The sequence below is a fragment of the Daphnia pulicaria genome, chromosome 4 (genome assembly GCF_021234035.1).
Source record: "Daphnia pulicaria isolate SC F1-1A chromosome 4, SC_F0-13Bv2, whole genome shotgun sequence".
NCBI lineage: Eukaryota > Metazoa > Arthropoda > Branchiopoda > Diplostraca > Daphniidae > Daphnia > Daphnia pulicaria.
In genome coordinates this window covers 13,035,805-13,055,871 of record NC_060916.1, presented here as the reverse complement: position 1 = coordinate 13,055,871, position 20,067 = coordinate 13,035,805, and the positions used below count along the sequence as shown (strand labels likewise).

The 20,067-nt window shown below is 39.6% G+C and overlaps 8 protein-coding genes across 8 annotated transcripts; 1 reads left to right on the top strand and 7 right to left on the bottom strand.

The window, feature by feature from the left end:
• LOC124337168 lies at positions 1 to 1,005 on the bottom strand. The gene is made up of 3 exons (XM_046791253.1): positions 830 to 1,005; positions 554 to 756; positions 1 to 483 (listed from the first exon to the last, which is right to left on the bottom strand). The coding sequence occupies exons 1-3, from the start codon at positions 902 to 904 to the stop codon at positions 162 to 164; spliced, it is 600 nt and encodes a 199-aa protein (XP_046647209.1). The 5' UTR covers positions 905 to 1,005; the 3' UTR covers positions 1 to 161.
• Positions 1,006 to 1,309: 304 nt separating this feature from the next.
• Positions 1,310 to 2,992, bottom strand: LOC124337090 (procathepsin L-like). Its single transcript, XM_046791134.1, has 8 exons — positions 2,868 to 2,992; positions 2,662 to 2,799; positions 2,473 to 2,592; positions 2,352 to 2,397; positions 2,184 to 2,271; positions 1,971 to 2,112; positions 1,741 to 1,901; positions 1,310 to 1,664 (listed from the first exon to the last, which is right to left on the bottom strand). Exons 1-8 carry the CDS (start codon positions 2,949 to 2,951, stop codon positions 1,427 to 1,429), a joined length of 1,017 nt encoding a protein of 338 aa, XP_046647090.1. The 5' UTR covers positions 2,952 to 2,992; the 3' UTR covers positions 1,310 to 1,426.
• Positions 2,993 to 4,193: 1,201 nt separating this feature from the next.
• On the bottom strand, positions 4,194 to 6,108 carry LOC124337091 (procathepsin L-like). The gene is made up of 8 exons (XM_046791135.1): positions 5,971 to 6,108; positions 5,743 to 5,880; positions 5,536 to 5,643; positions 5,412 to 5,463; positions 5,240 to 5,327; positions 5,026 to 5,167; positions 4,775 to 4,935; positions 4,194 to 4,709 (listed from the first exon to the last, which is right to left on the bottom strand). Exons 1-8 carry the CDS (start codon positions 6,058 to 6,060, stop codon positions 4,472 to 4,474), a joined length of 1,017 nt encoding a protein of 338 aa, XP_046647091.1. The 5' UTR covers positions 6,061 to 6,108; the 3' UTR covers positions 4,194 to 4,471.
• A 608-nt stretch (positions 6,109 to 6,716) lies between these two features.
• LOC124337121 (hatching enzyme 1.2-like) lies at positions 6,717 to 8,259 on the bottom strand. The gene is made up of 8 exons (XM_046791180.1): positions 8,079 to 8,259; positions 7,928 to 8,000; positions 7,699 to 7,854; positions 7,475 to 7,595; positions 7,213 to 7,397; positions 7,068 to 7,136; positions 6,876 to 6,988; positions 6,717 to 6,777 (listed from the first exon to the last, which is right to left on the bottom strand). The coding sequence occupies exons 1-8, from the start codon at positions 8,193 to 8,195 to the stop codon at positions 6,730 to 6,732; spliced, it is 882 nt and encodes a 293-aa protein (XP_046647136.1). The 5' UTR covers positions 8,196 to 8,259; the 3' UTR covers positions 6,717 to 6,729.
• Positions 8,260 to 8,704: 445 nt separating this feature from the next.
• On the bottom strand, positions 8,705 to 10,416 carry LOC124337086 (ervatamin-B-like). The gene is made up of 8 exons (XM_046791129.1): positions 10,293 to 10,416; positions 10,079 to 10,216; positions 9,886 to 10,008; positions 9,774 to 9,819; positions 9,617 to 9,704; positions 9,400 to 9,544; positions 9,177 to 9,337; positions 8,705 to 9,083 (listed from the first exon to the last, which is right to left on the bottom strand). The coding sequence occupies exons 1-8, from the start codon at positions 10,377 to 10,379 to the stop codon at positions 8,846 to 8,848; spliced, it is 1,026 nt and encodes a 341-aa protein (XP_046647085.1). The 5' UTR covers positions 10,380 to 10,416; the 3' UTR covers positions 8,705 to 8,845.
• A 1,319-nt stretch (positions 10,417 to 11,735) lies between these two features.
• LOC124337038 (protein bicaudal C homolog 1-B-like) lies at positions 11,736 to 14,089 on the bottom strand. The gene is made up of 10 exons (XM_046791050.1): positions 13,861 to 14,089; positions 13,578 to 13,790; positions 13,292 to 13,519; positions 13,032 to 13,229; positions 12,806 to 12,962; positions 12,623 to 12,736; positions 12,412 to 12,555; positions 12,233 to 12,343; positions 12,047 to 12,166; positions 11,736 to 11,975 (listed from the first exon to the last, which is right to left on the bottom strand). Exons 1-10 carry the CDS (start codon positions 13,906 to 13,908, stop codon positions 11,962 to 11,964), a joined length of 1,347 nt encoding a protein of 448 aa, XP_046647006.1. The 5' UTR covers positions 13,909 to 14,089; the 3' UTR covers positions 11,736 to 11,961.
• A 757-nt stretch (positions 14,090 to 14,846) lies between these two features.
• LOC124337084 lies at positions 14,847 to 16,904 on the top strand. The gene is made up of 8 exons (XM_046791126.1): positions 14,847 to 15,079; positions 15,271 to 15,331; positions 15,415 to 15,534; positions 15,623 to 15,740; positions 15,800 to 15,943; positions 16,010 to 16,168; positions 16,235 to 16,463; positions 16,544 to 16,904. The coding sequence occupies exons 2-8, from the start codon at positions 15,283 to 15,285 to the stop codon at positions 16,760 to 16,762; spliced, it is 1,038 nt and encodes a 345-aa protein (XP_046647082.1). The 5' UTR covers positions 14,847 to 15,079; positions 15,271 to 15,282; the 3' UTR covers positions 16,763 to 16,904.
• Positions 16,905 to 17,109: 205 nt separating this feature from the next.
• LOC124336936 (vacuolar protein sorting-associated protein 13D-like) lies at positions 17,110 to 19,678 on the bottom strand. The gene is made up of 5 exons (XM_046790872.1): positions 19,549 to 19,678; positions 19,297 to 19,487; positions 19,035 to 19,235; positions 17,794 to 18,969; positions 17,110 to 17,727 (listed from the first exon to the last, which is right to left on the bottom strand). The coding sequence occupies exons 1-5, from the start codon at positions 19,643 to 19,645 to the stop codon at positions 17,299 to 17,301; spliced, it is 2,094 nt and encodes a 697-aa protein (XP_046646828.1). The 5' UTR covers positions 19,646 to 19,678; the 3' UTR covers positions 17,110 to 17,298.
• Positions 19,679 to 20,067: the final 389 nt, after the last annotated feature.

Below are 20,067 nucleotides of genomic sequence, written 5' to 3'. Positions count from 1 at the left end.
CTAGGAATTCATGTATTCTGGCGAGCCAAAAGCGAACAAAGACAGAGCGAAATAGCTTAAATATCTAAACAGAATATGAGGTTATCAATTTTCTTTTGGCACTTAGCAAAGTTTATATCGTGTCGGTTGAAGTTAACGTCCTGATAATTCAATTTTTAGTTTCAGACACATATATCGAAAGGCAGCGGAGAGGGTGTGCAGCCGGAAATGCCAATTGTATTGGTCTTTGTGGTCATCTCGTTTTCCGTGACGGTTTTTGACCTTGTGTACACGACAGTTGTTTTTTTACTCGTCCTTCTTCGGTTTTCAGTCGGCCTATTTCGATAAAAGATGTTGGGCATCGAAGCAAAGTCCAAGTACTTGTGCATCCTCTGTTGGTAGTCGCTCGCAGCCCCCAGGAAGGAAGGCTGGAGATGAGCTCCCCCGTTCAATCCGGAATTGAATTGAGCGCTCCTCAACACCGGCACTGCAGTCGGTTCAACCCTGTGGAAATGGAATTTCACCAAGTGATGAATTTGACTGGCCAAAATATTTCGAGTTGAAATTCGCATACCGTAAAGCGTTGGTGGGTTGGATGAGCAATGGCCATGCTGATTGCTCTTCAATTGGTGCCAAGATGGGTCTCTCGACCCAGAGCTGTCGACGTCGCCGCCGACATTCAGGAATTGGTCCAGCCGGAAAATCAAGCGAAAGGCAAACGGTACTTGTAATTGTCGTAACCGTCAGTGTTGAAGTGACGACCGTCGGCCACATCACCTATTCATTGATTTATTTTTACATCAGCTGTACACAGTAGGCTATTCAACAAGTGTAGGGTTAACTAACTTACCGTAATTTTTTGGCCGTTGGTTGTCGCACAGAGGACCAGCAGCAACAAAGAAAACTTGAAGGTGATGACCGTCATTTTCTGATTTCTGGAATGGTCGTCACCGGCGCTCAAATTTTTAGCTTACAATACGTTCGCCACACTTAAAGGTTGTCAACAGTCTGTTTGGGAGAAGGTTCTTTCCATTCTACTTTATATGAACTTGAGCGTAGAACTTGTACATTTGACCCCCCCCCCCCCCCCAAGCTCGAGATTGCAGTTCACCTTGAAGCCGTCGCGTGCTGCTGAGTGGTTGCCTTGCATCTTTACTAATAAGCAAATTGCTGTACACCTCTGGTAGACCTACAACTCAACACCTGATGACTGCCGTAAGGCTTGGGCAACCAACCAATTCATTTTTTCCCTTTTTCTTTTTCTTTTCTTTTTTTTTTGAGATCAAATCGAGGATAAATAATTTGTTTATTATATTAGAATTTTTGTTTGGTCAAATTCAATGCAAACGAACAATTCAATTTAAAAGAAATGAAAGCAACTCTCTCGACACCGGAATTTTACCTGTAGAAAAATCAGGTGAATTTCTTGGAAACGTTCATCCTTTATTTAGAGAATTTTGACGTAAGCAGTCCACGACTCAATGTTGCACATGTTGACGCCACGCTGGATGTAAAAGTAACCGTTATACCCCCATCCGGTGCCCCAGGAGTTGCGGACAATCCAGTAGGGAGTGGCCGGAACGGTGGACGTGGCGACGGTGGTACCATATCCGACGATAACGACGGCGTGATTGATATCGTATTCGTCAGCGAGAATGCACGCAGGATCGCTGTAGACTCCAGATCTGCCACACGAGAATTGATTTGAGAACGTTTTATTTTGAGCGTCTGCTTGACGTAGTCAATTCTCTCTATACGTACGCGTAGTAGAAAAAGGAGTCGAGGACTTTCATGGCTGTCGGAAGAGGTCCCCTATTTTGCAGATAGGTCATGGAAACGGTGGCGTTGGGGTACGGATAGGTCCAGTCGTAGAACGAGACTTGAGCACCGACTCCGGTGCTGCTGAACTTACAGGTGCCCTTCTAAAAATCAGATTCAGCGTATAAAAAACATGGTTAAAGTTAAACATGAAAGAATTCGAAATGGTTTACTGTTTTAGTGGTTCCAGAGACATAGGGGTACACTGAAGTCTTCATGGCTCCGCCCCTGTTCTCCATGTATTTCCAAGCCAAGGTGAAATCTCCGCCGCGGCAAGCGTAATTGTAATTGTCGCAGTCGACCGACATTTGCTCGCTACACGATTAAAATGAATTGCAGATGAACGATTGCGCCTTTCGACTGAAATCTGATCAACCCAATATTACCTTAGTGATACTGCGACGCCCGTTTTCCTGCATTGGTTGAATTCGAGGGGCGTGATAGCTGCAAAAGACCAGCAACTGGAACATTGCCCTGGTAAACATTGAAGAATAGACATGACTAAATTCAAAATACTTTAAAAATAAAAAAATAAAATAAAAAAATAGTCCCACCTTGATCTTTCATTGGTTGCAAGCACTTGTTGCTTCTGTAATCAATCTATCCATAATTTTATTAACGTAATTTTAATTATTTGTGAATAAAGCAAAATTATATCCGACGTTAGTTTTTTACCGAAGTTGGAAGAGTGCGTTCAAGATTAGAGTAGGATGTCGTTTCTTCAGAGTTAACAGTCCTCACTGGGACACGTTTGGCCATTTTGGCTCCCCGGTATAAATTCTTTTCGGCATTCGTCTAAATATCCGGATGGGATCGTGAGAATGACTTGATTAAATCATGAAAAATGAATGATTTTAGACTTACCAAATCGGTAAATTTGGTCTGTCCCATCTGCCACTTTTTGTTCTCTTGATTGTTTTTCTCGATGACTCTCAGTTTTGCCACAAAGTTCTGCTTTCTCGTGCCTTCTTCCATCGCCGAATATCTTTTTCCGAATTTCGCCTATACCAACCAAATAATGAAAAACTCAAACAGCTCACTTTTCAATCCTGCCAATGAATGTGTAATACCTTGTAAGATATCCACGCATCGTCGTCTTTGCTTCTGGCTGCCACGGCCGAAGTCAAAAGCAGAATTGCTGCAAGGAATTTCATTTCTTAGTGCTCTTACCTCTAGATGCGATTGCTACCGTTGATGTGTGAATACTGGTGAGTCTGTTCTGCTGTTTATATAGGCCTGGTACACAAGAACCTGTCAATGTGTCGCAACATTTTTTGTAACGTGTTATTTAATCGTATAATTATATACTGGTATAGGGTTAGCTTTAGCTTCAGTCATCGATTCATACTGGTACAGATAATCGAATGTCCTCGCTTGATCGCTATAGCATCAGTTCAGATGACACTCTTTAACCTGGCGATCAATTCATTATTTCCCCGTTTTTGCCCAACTTAAATCCCGATCGTGTCGAATTTCATTTGGCATCCGAATCAGATTTGAGCATACACATGTCAGTCTATTGAGACGTAAATTGAACGAATTATTGAATGCATGTAAAGTAGCCTGAATTCTTCCTTTGGCTGGCGCTGGCTGACCATATGCAAGACAAGCGATATACGTGCAGTATACGGTACCGTAGGCCCTATTTGATTTGTATTATGTATAGAAGTTCAACGCAGAACTAAGCAACCAGCATATATCTGATTTGAATGTTATCGACGTCTTGAAAAATTGAGCCAAGTTTCAATTTGGGACTTGGCGTTGCATGTATATGTTCTGGGTGATTTAACTAATCAAGTCATTTATATGCTGACACAGATTTCTTTTTATTTGTGCTCTATATAATAATAAGTCGCCTGCAATCGGGAAAGCGCACCGAGTGATAGGGAACGAACTCACTCACCGTCGGGGGGAAAACACCGGGTGATGGGGTACGTACTGTGTCACCGTCGGGAAAAAACACACTTTTTCTAATTTGTGGTTCACTTATTAAATAATAATAAAAAAAAAAAAAAAAAAAAAAACGAAAAAGAGTTATAGGCTAATTTGAAAATAAAATTTCCTGTTTTGTAAACTCATCGTCTGATGACGGTTCAACACCAGGCTTGGACAAATAATTGTTTTTTGCTGATAGGCCTACATTATAAATGCCAAGCTTCGCAAATAATTCTCGTGATTGACTTTTTTGTGTGTATTTTATGCTAAAGCTATAAAGCTTGATTGCGAGTTAGTGTTTTGCATCTTGCTATTAATAGCGAATTGGCGTGGAAAATTAAAATCTGCTGGACCGAATTCCGCCAACGAATTGTGTGAGTGTGACTACCGCAGGTCTTTGTGTTGGTCGGTATACCAGGATCAGATAGCAAGGTGGAAAGAACAGAGGTTCGCGTCTTATTTTGTATTCAGGCATTGAACGATTCATTTTCACTAAAGGTCCATCGGCCCGTGTAATGGCCTAACACCCGATTCGCCATCACACGTTACACTTTTTTGTTTTAATTTGAAGCGATTTGATGACCAATTAGAAACAAGCCGCAAAAAAGTTATTCAACGAATTAGAAAAGCTCCAATATAGAAAGCAATTGTAAAAGTCTCGTGTTAAACTAAATGCGACTAAATATGTGAACAAAAAAACCAAAAAACCAAAAATAGACATTTCTAAATCTTAGAATTTTCAAACAACTTTAACGTAAGCAGCCCATGACTCGATGTTACACATGTTGACGCCGCGCTTGATCAGAAAATTACCTTTGATGCCCCAGCCGATACCCCAAGAATTCCGTACAATCCAGTAGGGAGTGGCGGGAACGGTAGCAGTGGCCGCGGTGGTACCGTATCCGATGATAACGACGGCGTGATCGACGTCATTTTCGTCGGCAACAATGCAAGCGGGATCGCTGTAGACTCCAGAACTGGTCAAATCAAAAGAATTTCATGAATATGAATCGCTCCTTATAAATATCGTTGTTGCACGTACGCGTAATCGAAAAATGGGTCGAGAACTTTCATAGAAGTGGGCAAAGGTCCGTCACTCTGCAGACGGGCCATGATGGCGTTTTCGCTAGGGTACGGCATGACCCAGTCGAAAGACGAGACTTTGACAGCAACGGCGGAGCTGCTGAATTTGCAGGTGCTGTTCTATTATAACCAACAAATAAAATCACAAGCTTTACACCTTAAATCCTTATTGTGCTTTGCTTTAAAAAAGAATTTCTAAACAAAAATTACGGTTAGGGTAGTTCCGGAGACGTAAGGATAATTGGCAGACCTTACGGCTCCGCCAATCTCCTTGACATATTGCCAAGCATAGGTGAAGTCTCCACCATTGCAGCCCTTGTTATAGCGATCGCAATCCACCAACATTTGCTCGCTGTAATCAGATTATTATTTATTAGCCTTACAATTGAGCTGTGAGTTTGGGTACCGACTTAATTAATTATACCTAAGCCAAATTCGTGCGCGCGTTTTCCTGCAACTGTTGAACTCTAATGGAGTGTTGGCTGCGAAAGCCCAGCAACTGCCGCAGTCCCCTAGCAAGTTGACAATGTGCGAAATAATAAATTATTAAGACTAATAACAAGCATCGACGGAAAACGTGTTGAGTTATTCTGTACCTTGATCAACTTGTTTTACCGGTATCAAGCATCTGTGGGTGCGGTAGTCAATCTAAACGTTTAAAAATAAGAATCTATACGAACCATCAATAAATAACGGAGAAGACATTAAATGTGATTGTACCGAAGTAGGAAGGCGGCGATCAAGTACAGGGTAGTCGGTAGCTCCGATAGACTTTGCTCGGTTTCTCGACATTTTAGCTCCGAGGAATATTTTTTTATGTTCGTCCGACTTCAAGTTCGTGTTCGTTATCGATATCAGACGGCATAATAAAAAAATGGCCAAGCATCAACATAGAGTAATGTAGAATTGTTTTTCTTTGCCACTAACCATATCTGTGAATTTGTTGAGTCCCCTTTTCCACTCTTTGTTTTCTAGATTGTGTTTCTCGATAACCTTGCGTCTTTTGATGAACATTTCTTTCCTGGCGAGATCTTTCTCTGGTGGGGTTTTCTTACCAAAAGTTGACTGCACCATCATTCGAAATTGAGGGAAGAATGATTAATTTACAGTAAAAGTTAATTATCGTAGGAGTAACTACGGAATAAACTATTTTACCTTGTAGGATTTCCACAAATCTTCGTCTTTGCCTGTCTGTGCAACTGCCACGGCCACCAGTGCAACCAAAATCGCTAGGAACAATTTCATTTTTCCTTCGGCGTTTAACTATACCTTGTTAGAACCGAGAAGACCTCTGCCCGGTGAATGAATGTGACGAGGGGGTTCCTAATAATCCTAGCTTATATACGCTACGTTTTGAGAGTGCTGGGACATTTGGTTTTTATATTTTGTCACAGATGTCAAATCGTGGTATATACTGGTAGAGACTATTAAAAATGGGCTGACGGTTTTACAAGCGTTGTAGCCGGGTAGAAAACTGGTATACGGACGGTCGTACGTTAACAGCCGTATAAAGTTGAGTCGTTATTTGGCTATAAAATTACGTTTTGTATGTGTTTGAAAAAAAATAAAGCCAACGTTTACGACAAGACCCAGTGCGCTGGGTGATTTAACTAAAGCAAACATTTATAAAACGACACCTGCTTGTAATGACATTCATAATTCTGTGATCCTTGACGAAATATCGAACCCGGAAGTCGAATGGATGTAGGGAGTGTTTATCGTTTTTTATTTCATCCAAAAACACAACAAAGTAATATAGTCGAATTGCATTAAAATTAATTCAATGCGTTCCAATTTTTCTAGCTGCACGTTTTCTGTGATGGGCAGTATATGTAACCACAGCTGGATCATTATCACATCCTTCTATCGTTTGTTATTATTAAACTCAAACGGAGTGTTTGATTCTCCCCAAAATTAAACGAGCGAATTGCAATACAACGTGTTCAGTTTCTCAAGATCAGCCTGTTGTGTTGGTAAGAATCGAAATATTTTAGTATTAGATTGAATACAGCACCTTATAATATTTCGCTTGATGTTTCAATTTTTATTAGGCGACTTGCCGTGCTGAATGTTTTCCGATTTCCCAAGACAGACGTTCCCTCTGTCACTGGCGTCATGACGGGTTTTCTATGATCCTTAGCGAAAGCATCCTTCGGATAATGCATCACAGATCCTGAACGAATTGAATGCAATAACAAATCAATAATGAAATCAGACTACATCCTGTAACTTGTTTACTATAATAATTATACCATAGTCGTAAGAATGTCCGAGAATGTTATAATGCGAAATCCTCATCTTTTCAAAGTAACGCTTGTTTTCTGCAGCACGAAACCCCCAAAATTATGAAGCAAGAACAAATGTAAAATTTATTGGTTCAAATTAAGAGATACTTACTCGGTTCAACGTTGTCTAAATCGACTGACACGTATTCGTCACGGTCTGGACGCTGGTGCTCGTGATAGAAGCCAAGGACGTGCATTAATTCGTGGATGACCAGTCCCGGTCTCGAGTACAAAAGGCACTTGTCATCGAGACCAACAGTTTGCCGTCTGCCGATCCTTCCTACGAAGCTCCAGCAACTTGTGAATTTTGCACAAAAAAAATAGAATGGAATTATTAACTTTTCTAAAACAAAATTTAAGTCTTGTAGATTTACCCCTCTCCGGTCTTTTTTATCCTAATGTAGTTTCTTTCAGTAGTTCGTGGAACGAATCGGATGCATGTAAGGTTGTGAAAAGCGCTTACGGCATTGGCAATTATTTCCCGTTGTCTTGGGGCTTTTACCGCGGTGATAGAAGAGGGAATTAACATTACCCGGTAATTAAATCCATATCAGCAAATAAGGATAACATTTTTTAAAAATCAAAATTATAGACGTACTGTAGTCTGATGCTAAAACGTAAGGGATTCGGGCTGTCGGCCAACGCGCTCTGGAACTCATCAGAGCATTTTTGCGTTCCGTTAGTTTGATATCGCCGCCAAAGAGCTCAGGGTCTTGTTGGGACCATGGAATAAATTCTTCGGACCCGTATTCTTCTAAAGAAATTTGGAATCATGATTTCTTGAGTCAAAATGATGTGATCGATAATAAAAGCTATGATGAATTTACCCCCGACTTTTATGGAAATAACATTGTTCAATTCTTGATCAGTGAGCGGCTCTCCAATATCTAAATCTTCACTCTAAGTGACGTCAAAATCAAATTGAAAATTTTTTAAAAATAAATTTATGTTTTATAGATTGTGTTTTTTTTTGCTTACCTGGTCATCGTATTCCTTGTTGTGCGTTAATATCGGCTTCGATGCGACGGTTCGAATAAGCGAAAAGGACAGCGCCAATGAAATCACGAGAAAATTTAATAATTTTGGCAAAGTCATCGTTAAACGTTCGAATAATTTTTTTTTTCTTACGGGATTGAATAGAACTTCACAGCCGACAAGAGGAGTACCTCAAACTGCTACTGATCACACGTATGAACTGCGAATATGTGTTAAATATAGAATAGATTTCAACAAATATCCGACGCAAAAGTAGAACATCTCTCAGAACATCTTAGCCATAAAATGTCCCCTTTAACGATCGCAGATGGTGTCTTTAACAGCAAGTTGAACGAGCTGTTCCACATTGTGGTGTTAGTGGAGCAGATCAAAATCAATGAAGCGGGTATTTATAAATATCGGACGCTAATAAAGTCAGCAAATAAAATTCATTGAATTGAATTGTCATTTACCAATTTGAGGTAGGTACTATATGGCTCAAAAGGTAAACGAACTTGAGATAGTTTTCGTAACAATGCTTATAATACGTTTTCTTTTTCTTCGCGTTACAAATTCTGTATTATACGATGTTATGCTGGCTGGGCGTGTAAAACAATTAAGAAAACAGCGATGTTAATTACGTTTATTTCTGAATCATAAATAGAATAAATAAGTCTAGGCTATTTTGAAAGTCAAAAGTCAAATTAAATAAGTTAATTAGTGAAGCAAAATCTGATTTCTTTGCTGGGTATTCTGAACAATTTAATTGTTCAGACAACCCTTACGTAAGCAGTCCACGACTCAATGTTGCACATGTTGACTCCGCGCCTGATGAAGAAGTAGCCGGAGAGACCCCATCCGGTGCCCCAGGTGTTGCGGACAATCCAGTAGGGAGTGGCCGGAACGGTAGCAGTGGCCGCGGTGGTGCCGTATCCGACGATAACGACGGCGTGATCGACGTCATTTTCGTCAGCAACGATGCAAGCGGGATCGCTGTAGACTCCAGATCTTTAGAAACCGAATCAACAGGATTAGTTTAAAATCGGTATGCTGAATGGCAACAAATGATCAACAAATTGTCTTTGCCCTTTGGACACTTACGCGTAATTGAAAAGGGAGTCGAGAACCTTGATGGTTGTAGGTAAAGGTCCGAAATTTTGCAGATAAGTCATCGTAACGGTGGCGTTGGGATACGGATAGGTCCAGTCGTAAGAGGCTACGTTGACAGCAACTGAGGTGCTGTTGAACTTGCACGATACGCTCTAAAATTCACGGAATTTTCAATAATTAACATGATGTTGAATTTGAACTTTAATGGACCCACTGTTTGATTGATCGCCCCAGAGACGTAAGGATACGACGTCGACGTCATGGCTCCACCTTTGTCATAAGCGTATTGCCAAGCTCTGGTGTAATCGCCACCACCGCAGCCGGAGTTGGAATTATCGCAGTCGATCAACATTTGTTCGCTATGGATATAATAGACTACGGTATTAGCAAGAGACATGTTATAGCGTAGAATCATTGCCAAACCAATATACCTGAGTGATACTGCGACCCCCGTTTTCTTACATTTGGAGAATTCAAGAGCCGTGATAGCTGAGAAAGCCCAACAACTTCCACAGTGGCCTGCAACAATCAATTGGAATCACTTTTAAAAATTGAGTTTTTCAAATCAAAGAATGAAAATATTAATACCTTGATTTCTGATCGGTTGCAAACACTTGTTGGCGCGGTAATCAATCTGCAGATTAAACCACAATTTAAATTACTGCGTGACGATAGCTTATATTATAACATCATATTTTACGAAGTTTGGAAGAGGGCGATTAAGAACGTTGCGTGGAACGTCGTCGGGGAAGTTAGTAGCATTGTTCTGTGGTTTGCGCTTCATCATTCGCGCTCCGCGAACGACCGACTTCTCTTGGTCCGTCTTTGAATTGGGTATCACAAAACAATGAATGGAAAATCGAAATCACACATCAGTGACAATGTGCAGTTACCATATCGGAGAAGCGGCTGTGTGCCATCTTCCATCTGTTATTTTCTCGGTTGTGTTTCTCGATTCTCCGCTGCTGTTTAAGAAAGTTCTTCTTCCTACTGAGCTCTTTCTCTGGTGGGTGATTTTTACGGTGTTCAAGCTTGTTTAATTATTTACAATTTTGAATGAATATAGGGAAGACCAATTGAATTCTTTGCTGTAAACTTTGAAAATACCTTGAAGGATTTCCACAAGAAATCGTCGTCTTTGTCGGCCACTGCAACTGCCAAAATCACCAGTAGAATTGCTAGATACAATTTCATCTCTAGTCTGATTACTATGCTCCTTTGCAGAGTGATTCTATTCGGTGAATGAATATCACAAGTCCGATTCGCAGTTTATATAGGCATTGGCAACCTCTATACTATAGTTAAAATTGGTCGATTATTTCAATATATTATACTGGTAGAATTATTTGATCTGAAATAGGTTTATGTACATTTTTGTGTGGAGCCACCAATATAATACTGGTAGGACGCTGGAAGTCATCGTACCACTGGCCTAGCTAGTTACATTTAAAAAGAGATGTGTCTAAATTCGAAAGTTTGTTGTGCAGCCTATTTTTTGGCCTGTATGACATTACAGCCCACTTATGGTAAAGTAGCATAATAAAAACCTTTGGTATATTCCATGGCTCTCTGTCGTTAAGTCAACAAACGTTTGCCGCTTCTATTCGAGTAAGTAAACTCTCCCCCGTCAAGAAAAGCTAAGGATTTTGACTCCATCATCCTTCATTAGTGCAATGAACCGCTTCCAAGTGTATCAGTAAAATTAAGGTGAAAGAATAGACTTAATAGAAATGAGGTCCAGGATCTGGGTCAGGAGTCTCAGGACAGCCATACAAATGGCTCATGCGCGACGACAGACAAAATCAATCATTGCGGTGTACACGTGCATTTGTATGATTCGAATCGATCGCTACTCTAATGGTACCCTATAGCTGCTGCGACTACGTAATCATTGGCATTTTACTTTCTCCCCGCATTGGTTCACATTTTGCTGCAAAAGTTAATTGAAGACTATTTGACTCGAAATAGATTAATAAGGTGGAGCTAATAATTATGATTCAAGATCGAACTAGCCAACAATAACGGACTAAACAAGGAAAGCGTGCCGCCACCGCCTCTTATACAATATTGCGTAAGCTGTTACGCCTGCTGTTGTATCCAACAGCAAAGTCATGGTGACATTGCCAGCCACCTCCCGAACCATCGTGAATGGAAGTCGAGGAAAAAGGTGCGTCATCGCCATCAATTTCTGTGACTCGGCGTCACGTACCGTCGGAATTTTGTAAAGGTATAGTACAGCGACGCATTTCTAGGCAACGTGAACGAAAACATTTCGGAGACCTTGGGGCCCGTATGGAAGCTGTGAAAGCTGTGAATCGTGAAAGGCGCCGTGCAAACTATTTATTTATTATGACATGTGACTTAAGAGCACAACATCACGTCGACAACTTTCAAAAGATTATAAGAAAGCGGGAAACTGTTTATTACGTTTACTTGTTTCTCCTTATAAAGCATTATTTTTAAAAGTTCTTTCAACCATGTAAGAAAGGAATTTGGACTGTGTGTATGTGTGAATGCAGAGAAAAGAGAATTTTTTTGGTCATGCTTGTAATGAAAAATCATAAGTAAAGTGGTCGTATATACAAAGAGAATCATGGGAAAAGTAGTAAATAATCCTCAAGACACACATTGGACACATAATCGACAGGGTCACAAGGGTTTAAAAGTGAGGGAGTAATTTTAAAAAAAGTCCTGAATTAGGAAAGAATCAATTCTACGATAAAAACACCCGATCAGGTAATAAGGCCGCGACTTCATTCACCGCCGACGATGGCGATCAGCGGCGTAACTCTGATTAAAGAAATAAAAAGAATGAGTTAATTGATTAACTCACATTTATAAAGGGGGAAAGATTAAATTACCTTGAATGGCATTCAACATAATTTTCCTGGCACCAAACGAGCGGATTCCTATGCTGATAAAATCCTCGTCCTTCAAGGTTGTAAACATCGCCAGATCGACTTCGTTCTGGACAAATAAATCTGAGAGAAAAAAAAAACAGAATTACAAATAATACAATAAAAAAATAAAATCAAATAAGTTTCTACCTGCGTAGTGAGAGAGTCCGACAGTGTCCAGCAGCTGCGACAAATGACGAGACGAATTCTGGTCGAATCGCGAAGCAGCCATTGATGCTGGTATACAGGAATCTGCAGCAACTGTCAAATGAATTTGATTTTAAAATAATACAATCAGAGAAACAAGTATGTTTTAAAATTGGACTTACGTGGAGAAGACAAACTTGTAGCTCCGGAATCTGAGCTGGAAGTGCTGGACGATTGAGGAATGTCAACGTCGATTACGCTCAGCTGCTGCTGTGCTGGGCCACTTTGACTAGAAGACGATTCCGCCAGTTTAAGTGAAGACAGAACTGCGGTGAAGAAAATTAATATTCTAAGTTACAACCAACATGTAAAGAAAAAAACAAATTAACTTACTGAAAGTATTCTGGGTGAGTTCAGCAAGCTCCAACCAAATCGACGGTAAAGATGGAATGACAGTCTGATCGCTGGAAAGCTCTAGACAACGTCTCAGCATTTCATACAAGTTTCCTGGAATACAAAATAATGATTACTGTCAAGAACGAGATGAAAAGAAAACATGAAATGATATGAACATACGTGCGTTCCATTCGTAGGAAGTGAATCGAATAGTCACATTGTCCGAAGTGGTGCGCTCAACACGAATCATCACGTCAGCCTCTTTTGAATCAGCCAAAATGCAACGATTAAAACGATCAGATGGAACTTGAGCCATTAACTGCATCGGCAACAGTCCCTAACAAATAAAATCAAAATGAATAATAAGCCAAAATAATTAAAAATTGAAAGACGAATCAAAACTTACATTCAGCATGGTGCTGGCCTTGTAAACTTGATCCAAAGAGCCACGAATCCAAACGCAATACTTTTTCGGCAGCTCCTTTAGGACAGAAACATCCGGGCAACGAATTCCGGCACCTGTGGCAGCGATGATTTTGTCGACTTGGTCGCGAAGAAGCCACACATGATCAAAAGAAGTCTCCACTTTCACCACAACCGCATCCTACATTACAAACACAATCGAAATCAATGAACAAGAGAAAATGATTAGAGACTGTTTCTTACAATAAGAGTATCCGTTAAGCGTCCAAAATAGACGACAGAGTCTTTAAGTTGTTGAAGGCGATCCTGATGGCCACGGATGTTAACCTGACAGCTGATTCCGTCAATCTTGGGGTAGAAACGCAACAGGACGCCAAATGATGACGAGAAGTGGTGGGTCAAATTCGTCTGGCCGACTGAGCTGATTCTTTCAATGTTGCAATCAACGATAAACTCGACCGGAACATCTGCCTTTAAATAATCACAAACATGAATACAACGAATATTAACGGTAAAAAAAAATACTTACTCGAATACGTTGACGAGCGTTTTCAAGATTGGCAATTGGACCACGAATGACGACGCTGTTACTCTTGGATTCGCCGGCGATGCGATTGCGATCCGGAAAATGAATACGCGTTTCAGTGTCTTCCATCACACGGTTAATGTTCTGTCCAGATCTGCCAATCAGGTGAGAATGGAACGTGTAGCTCACTTCCATCGATAACGTGGCTGACTGGCCCTGTATACATGCATAGCATATTAAATCAAACATTCACACAAATCAAAATTACAAATTGTTCGTAAATTACCTGAGATTGGAGAGAAATAGCCGAGAGCGACTTGTTAAGAGACTGCATGATGTTGCTTGACTGAAAGATCTAGAGCGAATGATGACTCAACACTGGAAGCTCCGGGGTTATATACGGTTACTCGAGGTCAAACGTCCTGGGTTCACCTCTCACATTCTTCAAAACACTTCTCCGAAATAGAGGGGCGAAACTATAGAGGGATGCCGCCGCACTATGCACCGGTAATTCCCATAGAAACCTTTTAACATCACTGGATGCGCTATCTCGATTTTCTTTTGGTTGCACGATTGTTTTCCAAACAACTGGAGCAAAAGCCAGTAAAAGTCTAGATTGGAAAACTCGTTTGCGCAAACACACATAATAATAACCTGAATCAACAAACAGAATTTCCAGAACTTTGGCGATTTAACGAAAAACAACACGAATCTGAAAGAAGCTGCGTTGCCACAATGAAGGACAAAACACAACAAATAAATGTTAAACAAAAATGCGTTCTGAAAAAGTTAGCAACACAATTCATTGTGATGAAGAATGAAATTTTTGCTATCAAATTCTTGTTCGTAAAATTATTTGCAAGTCAAATCAAGCCCTTGATTATAGGTGAGTCGCATAGTGTGAGTATCACTGTAGTATACATCCAGAAAACTTCTCTATTTTACCTATGTACATGGACGCCGAGATCGCAGGTGGAGGTTAGGGGAAAAAAGCCAGGGCGGGATTTCTCTGACGAAAAACCAAATCAATTCGCAATTGGTTGTTATGGGACTTTGTAAATGGCGGCTCTCTAGCCCATTGAATTATACTTGGCGATCGTTTTCTTTCAAATGGCCCATATTTTGTTATTTTAACGGTTAAGTAAAATTCGCGTTTCGCGTGTGACAGCTGACGTAAACAAATCAAACAAACAAAGAAAACAAACAGGCTCGAAGAGGCGGTGGCGCTGATCCCTGCACTACTCACGTGTTAGTTACCATTGGTTGCCAAGGGAAAGTTGACGCCAAATTCCATTAGTGTTGTTGATAGCTAGTTAACTACATCACGTTTTAATTCATCCACATTCTTTAGTTTTGATATTGAATCAGGCTAATTTTCTTTGTATTCGTCTGATCCTCATCACTTAGTTCATATTTAACGTAAAAAATACGTTTCATAAGTCTGCACGTGTATGATCTTATCCACAATTGAAACTATATTCATCGTATTACGTCCTATCAACGAGGTATGATTTGTAATGCTAGTGAATAATTTACTTGAATAATGGATAGCTTTTTACCAATATGCATTTCCTATTTTGTGCATCAACTTATTCTTTTTACTGACTTGATGCTGTAGTCAAATATAATTAGCTAACTTTTCACAAAAAATGCACAACTTCTCACATCTCACATGTAATGCATATTTTTCTTGCAGACTTAACGAAACATGTCTTCGAAAATTGAAATAACAGAAGAAGAGATTAAAGAGCTTGTTGGTAAGAAAATAACATTGAACCAAATTCCTTCGTGCATGTGAGGCATTAATAATTTTTTTAATTTTATATGATTGTGAATTTAGAAAGAAAATATAAGGCAGCAGATATGGCGGAACATTTTAATGTATCAGTTGGAACTATTTATAGACATCTGCGCTTAATGAAAATTTCATTAAGAGTACATTGTAGATCTATTCAACAAGGTTCATTAATTTTGTCACATAGTTCATATAAAATAGTAGCATTAATATTCAATTTGTTTGTCTTCATGTAATGATTCTAACATACTAGGTGAAATGCAGAGTAATGTTAGTGGATTGCTAAATCTATCTTTGACAGAAAGGAATGATCAAAATGTTCTTGCTCCTTTGTCTCTTTTCCACATTGGTGGAGTTTACAAGCTTTCTGGGTATATTTTCATTTAGTTTGAACTTTGATTGAATAATTATAGTTAATTTTATTATACAGATATGGCTTTGTTATCCATGCTTGTATAGATGTCTATTCACGCTTCATTACCTATCTTGACGTTTCTAACAATAACAATCCATCTACAGTATTACGTTTATTTCAATCTGGTGTTGCCGTACTTGGATTACCTACGCGTCTTAGGTATGTTGTAATATTTTTACGGCTGTGAAATGAGGTCTTGTGCTAATACCAGTTTTTTACTTATAGATGTGACAATCAGCTGGAAAATGTTGGCGTTGCTCATTTCATGGACATCAATCGTCCTCTAGTCAGCGACAGAATTGTTTACCAAAGATCAGGAGGCCGCTTGAAAAACGTTTTGAATAAGGTCGGCAGTTGGCTTCAACCTTTCATCGATTTAATTAAGTAAATATTTAAAATATTAATGGATGAGATTTTTATTTTCAAAATGTCTTCTTTATGAATTTTAAGAGATTTAGAATCTAATTGCAATCTGGATCAGAACTCGAACTTTGACCTTTACTGTCTTAATCTTTGTTTCATTCATTTAATGAAATCTCATCTCAATGAATGCCGCGAAAATTGGAACAATCGTGAATCGCTTAAAACTACCACTCCCCGTCGATTATCTCTCATTGGATTAATGAGCTTAAAAATTCGCGCTGGAATTGACAAAGCCTATTACCCAGAGTTGGATCAGGTGATGACGCGAATTTCCAGTTTGACATTATCGAAACTTATCTTGTATTACTATTTACTTATGTTCTTTTTATTTCGTAGCCCAAATTATTGGATGTAGAGCAACAAGATTGGGAGGCAACTGAACCGCCGATGGACCGTGCTAATGTTGATGTGCGTGAAGTCAAGCCTATAGTTGAACCTAATGCTGAGATTGTCTTGGGCCAACTTTTCCAACTAAAGGCTGTTACCATTCACACAGTTTCCGAAGTGTACTTGCAAATGCGTCGTTATTTGCAGTCTATTTACAATTCGGAATGAACAGCGTTTAGCTTTAAGAAGTGATACGGTAATTTATGGTTAGTGATTATGAAGATTTTGAAGCTTTTTAGTAATCCTGACATTTAAATTCATTTTTATTATTTGGTAATTGTGTTCTGTTTTAGTTTAACTTTTCAACAGCTTCAACTAATATAGGCAATCAAATTGTGTTTTTTCTTTACTTCTTTTTCTATTTGTTATAACTAATCTATAGATTTTAGACGGGAATTATCAATTTAATTTAAAGATTATTACTGTTGACTGTAACCTGTTGACCTTTACGGGATTTAAATTCGTTGATTGATCATCTGGCCAACAAAAATTTCTGAAAACGACAAACAAATAAGGACAGTTAATTGTTTAATATCGTGTCAGGGACATCCAAAGTGAGGAGAACGAACACAAATTTAGTGGACAGTTAAACAGAAGACACAAATGAAGAAACGAGAATTTGAAGACACACCGTGCATGAGTGGCACTAAAAACATTTCAAGTAAAAAAAAACGCAACACTTTTCAAAACCCCAAACAGAAAGTTTACGATGCGAATTCTGCGTTTTCGTTTAACGTTAAATAAGAATCCAATTCAGCGACAACACTACCAACATTGGTGGGAGTCACATGAAAATGACCGAAATCGACAGTTAGTGGAACCGGGCTGAATGGAGATTCAACAATCTGGATACGAGGTGCCGTAACATTTACAAGCAATTCCCATGACTCCTGACTGGTGAATATCGCTGCAGTCTGTTGCAAAACTTTCTTAGCCTGTCGTTTGACCATTTTAAACCGCGAACGACCTTCCTTACGTACCCTTTGGCCAAACAAAGAGCGCTCTTTTGGGGGAAGAGGGAAACTGTCCTTGATTTTCAAGAAAATAGAGTGTTTGTAAACAAATTCAGTAGCCATAGCGTTGACACGCAGTCGGTGATTCGTGTCGCTTTCAGGTGGTTGGATTTCGTAGACCTATTAAATTCAAATAATACTGGTTGACTTCCATAACTAAAGGACACAAAAGTTTGTTTTACTTACAAAATCAAACAACGGCGCATCGTTGTGTGGGACGCTACCATGAAGACTTCTTTGAAAATAGATGGTTGAGCGATCACGAAGCAAAACATTTCCAACGCTCATTTGCAATTTAAGCCAATCTCGCAATGAATTTGATTTCCAAACTTCGACGACAGTATCAAGCAACTCGAGTTCCAGTAGAGTGTTGGACGACGCAGAGGTGGTTTCAGTTTTGGGACTGGAGGACAAGCGGAAGCATCCATTTTTCAACGTGAAAATCAACTGAATAGAGAGCATGTCCTCCTTCCGAATCATGCTTTCCTTTCTAGCTTTGATCAACATTTCGAGAATCTCGTGTTCTGGTTTTTTATCACGGACAGAATGGTCCTTTTTAAATTGGTTCCAGTGATCCTCTGTAGACCACCATGACAAGAAATCGTTGTACCAGCGCCGAAAAAAATTTTTCTCTTTGGAAATCTGCTGCATGGAGATTGACCGCAAGACCAGGAGCTCTTCTAGTTCAAAGTCGGATTCCATTCTGTCAAGTTCCGGCTTAATCACTGCGGACCTAGTCGGATTTGTCAAGTGCTCTTTGTAATATCGAACGTACATGATGATTTCTCGAGAACGTTGGATGACAAACGGCCAGTTTTCAACTCTCCTCTTCTTCTTGATTTCTGCAATGATGCAATCTCCAGCGAATTTCCATTGACGTCGTGGCTTAAACTTGTGTCGACCAAACTGAGACAAATTCTCGAGCACCTTGCAGCATTGGACATACTGGGTATGACGAACTTCAACTTCGAGACGATCAATTAGCAAGTCGCAGACAATGCGAGGCTGGTTAAGGGATTGCAGAGACGTGGCACTGCAATTTCGCTTCAAATGGACGCGCAAATTGGAGGGCATCAATAGAAACTTATGATGCTCAGTGCCGGAATATTTCATCTTCTTGCGTAGATCAATCAAAGGCAAGTCCCTATAGATTTCAGTGTCTGTGTCCCAGTAGACGAAAAAGGCGCCAAGCTCCACAAATTTAAACATCTCGTGAGCAGAGGCCATACAATTGGATGGCTTCCATTGATCGTCACACGTTTGGGCAGTAAATGATTCAAAGTTAAATCCAAAGGCGAATTTTTTCCCAGGGCACGACATATCAACATCCTCGAACCGAATATGAACATCTTTGACTTTCAGCTGAAAGCAAAAAAATAGTTTCATCAACTTGAAGATGAAAATGAGAATTTAAATGTGAAGATTACCTCAATGTTTTGCACCACATTGGTCAATAGACTTGTTCCATGCCTGACCCAAGAAGAACATGTGGAACCGTAGACAAAGGAAGTTAACCCTTGAAAACCTATTTCTGATCTCCATTCGGCTTCCATCAAGTCCAGGGCAGCTTTCTTGTGTTTGAGGGATTCTATGTCAACATCGACCTCTGGTGATTCCTTAGTTTGAGACTTAAGTTGGAAACACAAAATTAGTTTACGAAAATTTATAGTGAACAACTTGGTTTGGTACTTCATTCATGTTTTTTGGTCCAGCAACCAAGTACAATTGTTCCAACAATATCACCCATGGTCGACTGGTCATTCGTGTTAGAGGTATGTCAATGGAAACTTTCCCAACAAATCCAGAATGAATCGCAAGTGGAAGACCAAGATTGGCTAGAGCATTTTTTTTAAGAGAAAGATTCCTCAGTTCTGCCTTCCCTATAATAATCAGAAAATTTATGTACAGTAATTCCCTATAGATTATTTAAAAGAAACACACCTTGCAGGAGAGAAAAGGAGAGCTGATTAGTGTCTAAATTTTCAAAGTAACGCCCCAAAAAGGTGTTACAGAAATTAGTGATTAGGTTAGTCAGCATTTTGATTGTGATATCCAGAGAAAACACAACTTGTTCTTGTGAACGATAACTTTCAGATACGACAGGATCATGAGACGGTATACTCAGAATAAGAGGTTAGTTTACACGCTTCTCAAGTTCAACAGATCAATCGGATCAGCTGAAAGATGCAGAATGGTCGGGAGCAAGTTATTTTTAACCCTGATCGAGGCCACGAGCTGAGCATGCACCAAAGGCATGCAATCATGTATCGATATCGTGGATATATCGTCGATAGACGATATCGATCTTTAGGGATATTATATCAGCTAAACCGTACGTGCTGACTAAGTTGTAATTTTAATTATTAATATTATTTAAAATTGTATTTTTATCATAAACTCTTCATAAACTTGCAATCGGAATATCGCATTTAATAATTTCTAAGTAAACAAATTTGATAG

What these genes read in the sequence shown, in the direction of transcription:
- LOC124337090 (XM_046791134.1), bottom strand. Translation starts at nt 2,951, where the DNA reads ATGAAATTCCTTGCAGCAATTCTGCTTTTGACTTCGGCCGTGGCAGCC. An exon ending in ATGCGTGGATATCTTACAAG is followed by an intron (nt 2,800 to 2,867) that starts GTATTACACATT and finishes TGGTTGGTATAG; the next exon opens with GCGAAATTCGGAAAAAGATA. An exon ending in GACTCCTTTTTCTACTACGC is followed by an intron (nt 1,665 to 1,740) that starts GTACGTATAGAG and finishes CTCGTGTGGCAG; the next exon opens with ATCTGGAGTCTACAGCGATC.
- LOC124337168 (XM_046791253.1), bottom strand. Translation starts at nt 904, where the DNA reads ATGACGGTCATCACCTTCAAGTTTTCTTTGTTGCTGCTGGTCCTCTGT. An exon ending in CCAACGGCCAAAAAATTACG is followed by an intron (nt 757 to 829) that starts GTAAGTTAGTTA and finishes ATCAATGAATAG; the next exon opens with GTGATGTGGCCGACGGTCGT. An exon ending in CAACCCACCAACGCTTTACG is followed by an intron (nt 484 to 553) that starts GTATGCGAATTT and finishes CCATTTCCACAG; the next exon opens with GGTTGAACCGACTGCAGTGC.
- LOC124337038 (XM_046791050.1), bottom strand. Translation starts at nt 13,908, where the DNA reads ATGCAGTCTCTTAACAAGTCGCTCTCGGCTATTTCTCTCCAATCTCAG. An exon ending in CTATTTCTCTCCAATCTCAG is followed by an intron (nt 13,791 to 13,860) that starts GTAATTTACGAA and finishes GCATGTATACAG; the next exon opens with GGCCAGTCAGCCACGTTATC. An exon ending in CGGACTCTCTCACTACGCAG is followed by an intron (nt 12,167 to 12,232) that starts GTAGAAACTTAT and finishes TTTTTCTCTCAG; the next exon opens with ATTTATTTGTCCAGAACGAA.
- LOC124337086 (XM_046791129.1), bottom strand. Translation starts at nt 10,379, where the DNA reads ATGAAATTGTATCTAGCAATTCTACTGGTGATTTTGGCAGTTGCAGTG. An exon ending in TCTTGTGGAAATCCTTCAAG is followed by an intron (nt 10,217 to 10,292) that starts GTATTTTCAAAG and finishes TAATTAAACAAG; the next exon opens with CTTGAACACCGTAAAAATCA. An exon ending in ACAGCCGCTTCTCCGATATG is followed by an intron (nt 10,009 to 10,078) that starts GTAACTGCACAT and finishes CCCAATTCAAAG; the next exon opens with ACGGACCAAGAGAAGTCGGT.
- LOC124337084 (XM_046791126.1), top strand. Translation starts at nt 15,283, where the DNA reads ATGTCTTCGAAAATTGAAATAACAGAAGAAGAGATTAAAGAGCTTGTT. An exon ending in GGAGTTTACAAGCTTTCTGG is followed by an intron (nt 15,741 to 15,799) that starts GTATATTTTCAT and finishes TTTATTATACAG; the next exon opens with ATATGGCTTTGTTATCCATG. An exon ending in CCTTTCATCGATTTAATTAA is followed by an intron (nt 16,169 to 16,234) that starts GTAAATATTTAA and finishes ATGAATTTTAAG; the next exon opens with AGATTTAGAATCTAATTGCA.
- LOC124337121 (XM_046791180.1), bottom strand. Translation starts at nt 8,195, where the DNA reads ATGACTTTGCCAAAATTATTAAATTTTCTCGTGATTTCATTGGCGCTG. An exon ending in ACAAGGAATACGATGACCAG is followed by an intron (nt 8,001 to 8,078) that starts GTAAGCAAAAAA and finishes GACGTCACTTAG; the next exon opens with AGTGAAGATTTAGATATTGG. An exon ending in ATCGGAAAACATTCAGCACG is followed by an intron (nt 6,778 to 6,875) that starts GCAAGTCGCCTA and finishes CCAACACAACAG; the next exon opens with GCTGATCTTGAGAAACTGAA.
- LOC124337091 (XM_046791135.1), bottom strand. Translation starts at nt 6,060, where the DNA reads ATGAAATTGTTCCTAGCGATTTTGGTTGCACTGGTGGCCGTGGCAGTT. An exon ending in TCTCCGGAACTACCCTAACC is followed by an intron (nt 4,936 to 5,025) that starts GTAATTTTTGTT and finishes TGGTTATAATAG; the next exon opens with AACAGCACCTGCAAATTCAG. An exon ending in GACCCATTTTTCGATTACGC is followed by an intron (nt 4,710 to 4,774) that starts GTACGTGCAACA and finishes TGATTTGACCAG; the next exon opens with TTCTGGAGTCTACAGCGATC.
- LOC124336936 (XM_046790872.1), bottom strand. Translation starts at nt 19,645, where the DNA reads ATGCTGACTAACCTAATCACTAATTTCTGTAACACCTTTTTGGGGCGT. An exon ending in CTCCTTTTCTCTCCTGCAAG is followed by an intron (nt 19,488 to 19,548) that starts GTGTGTTTCTTT and finishes TGATTATTATAG; the next exon opens with GGAAGGCAGAACTGAGGAAT. An exon ending in GACCAAAAAACATGAATGAA is followed by an intron (nt 19,236 to 19,296) that starts GTACCAAACCAA and finishes TTCCAACTTAAG; the next exon opens with TCTCAAACTAAGGAATCACC.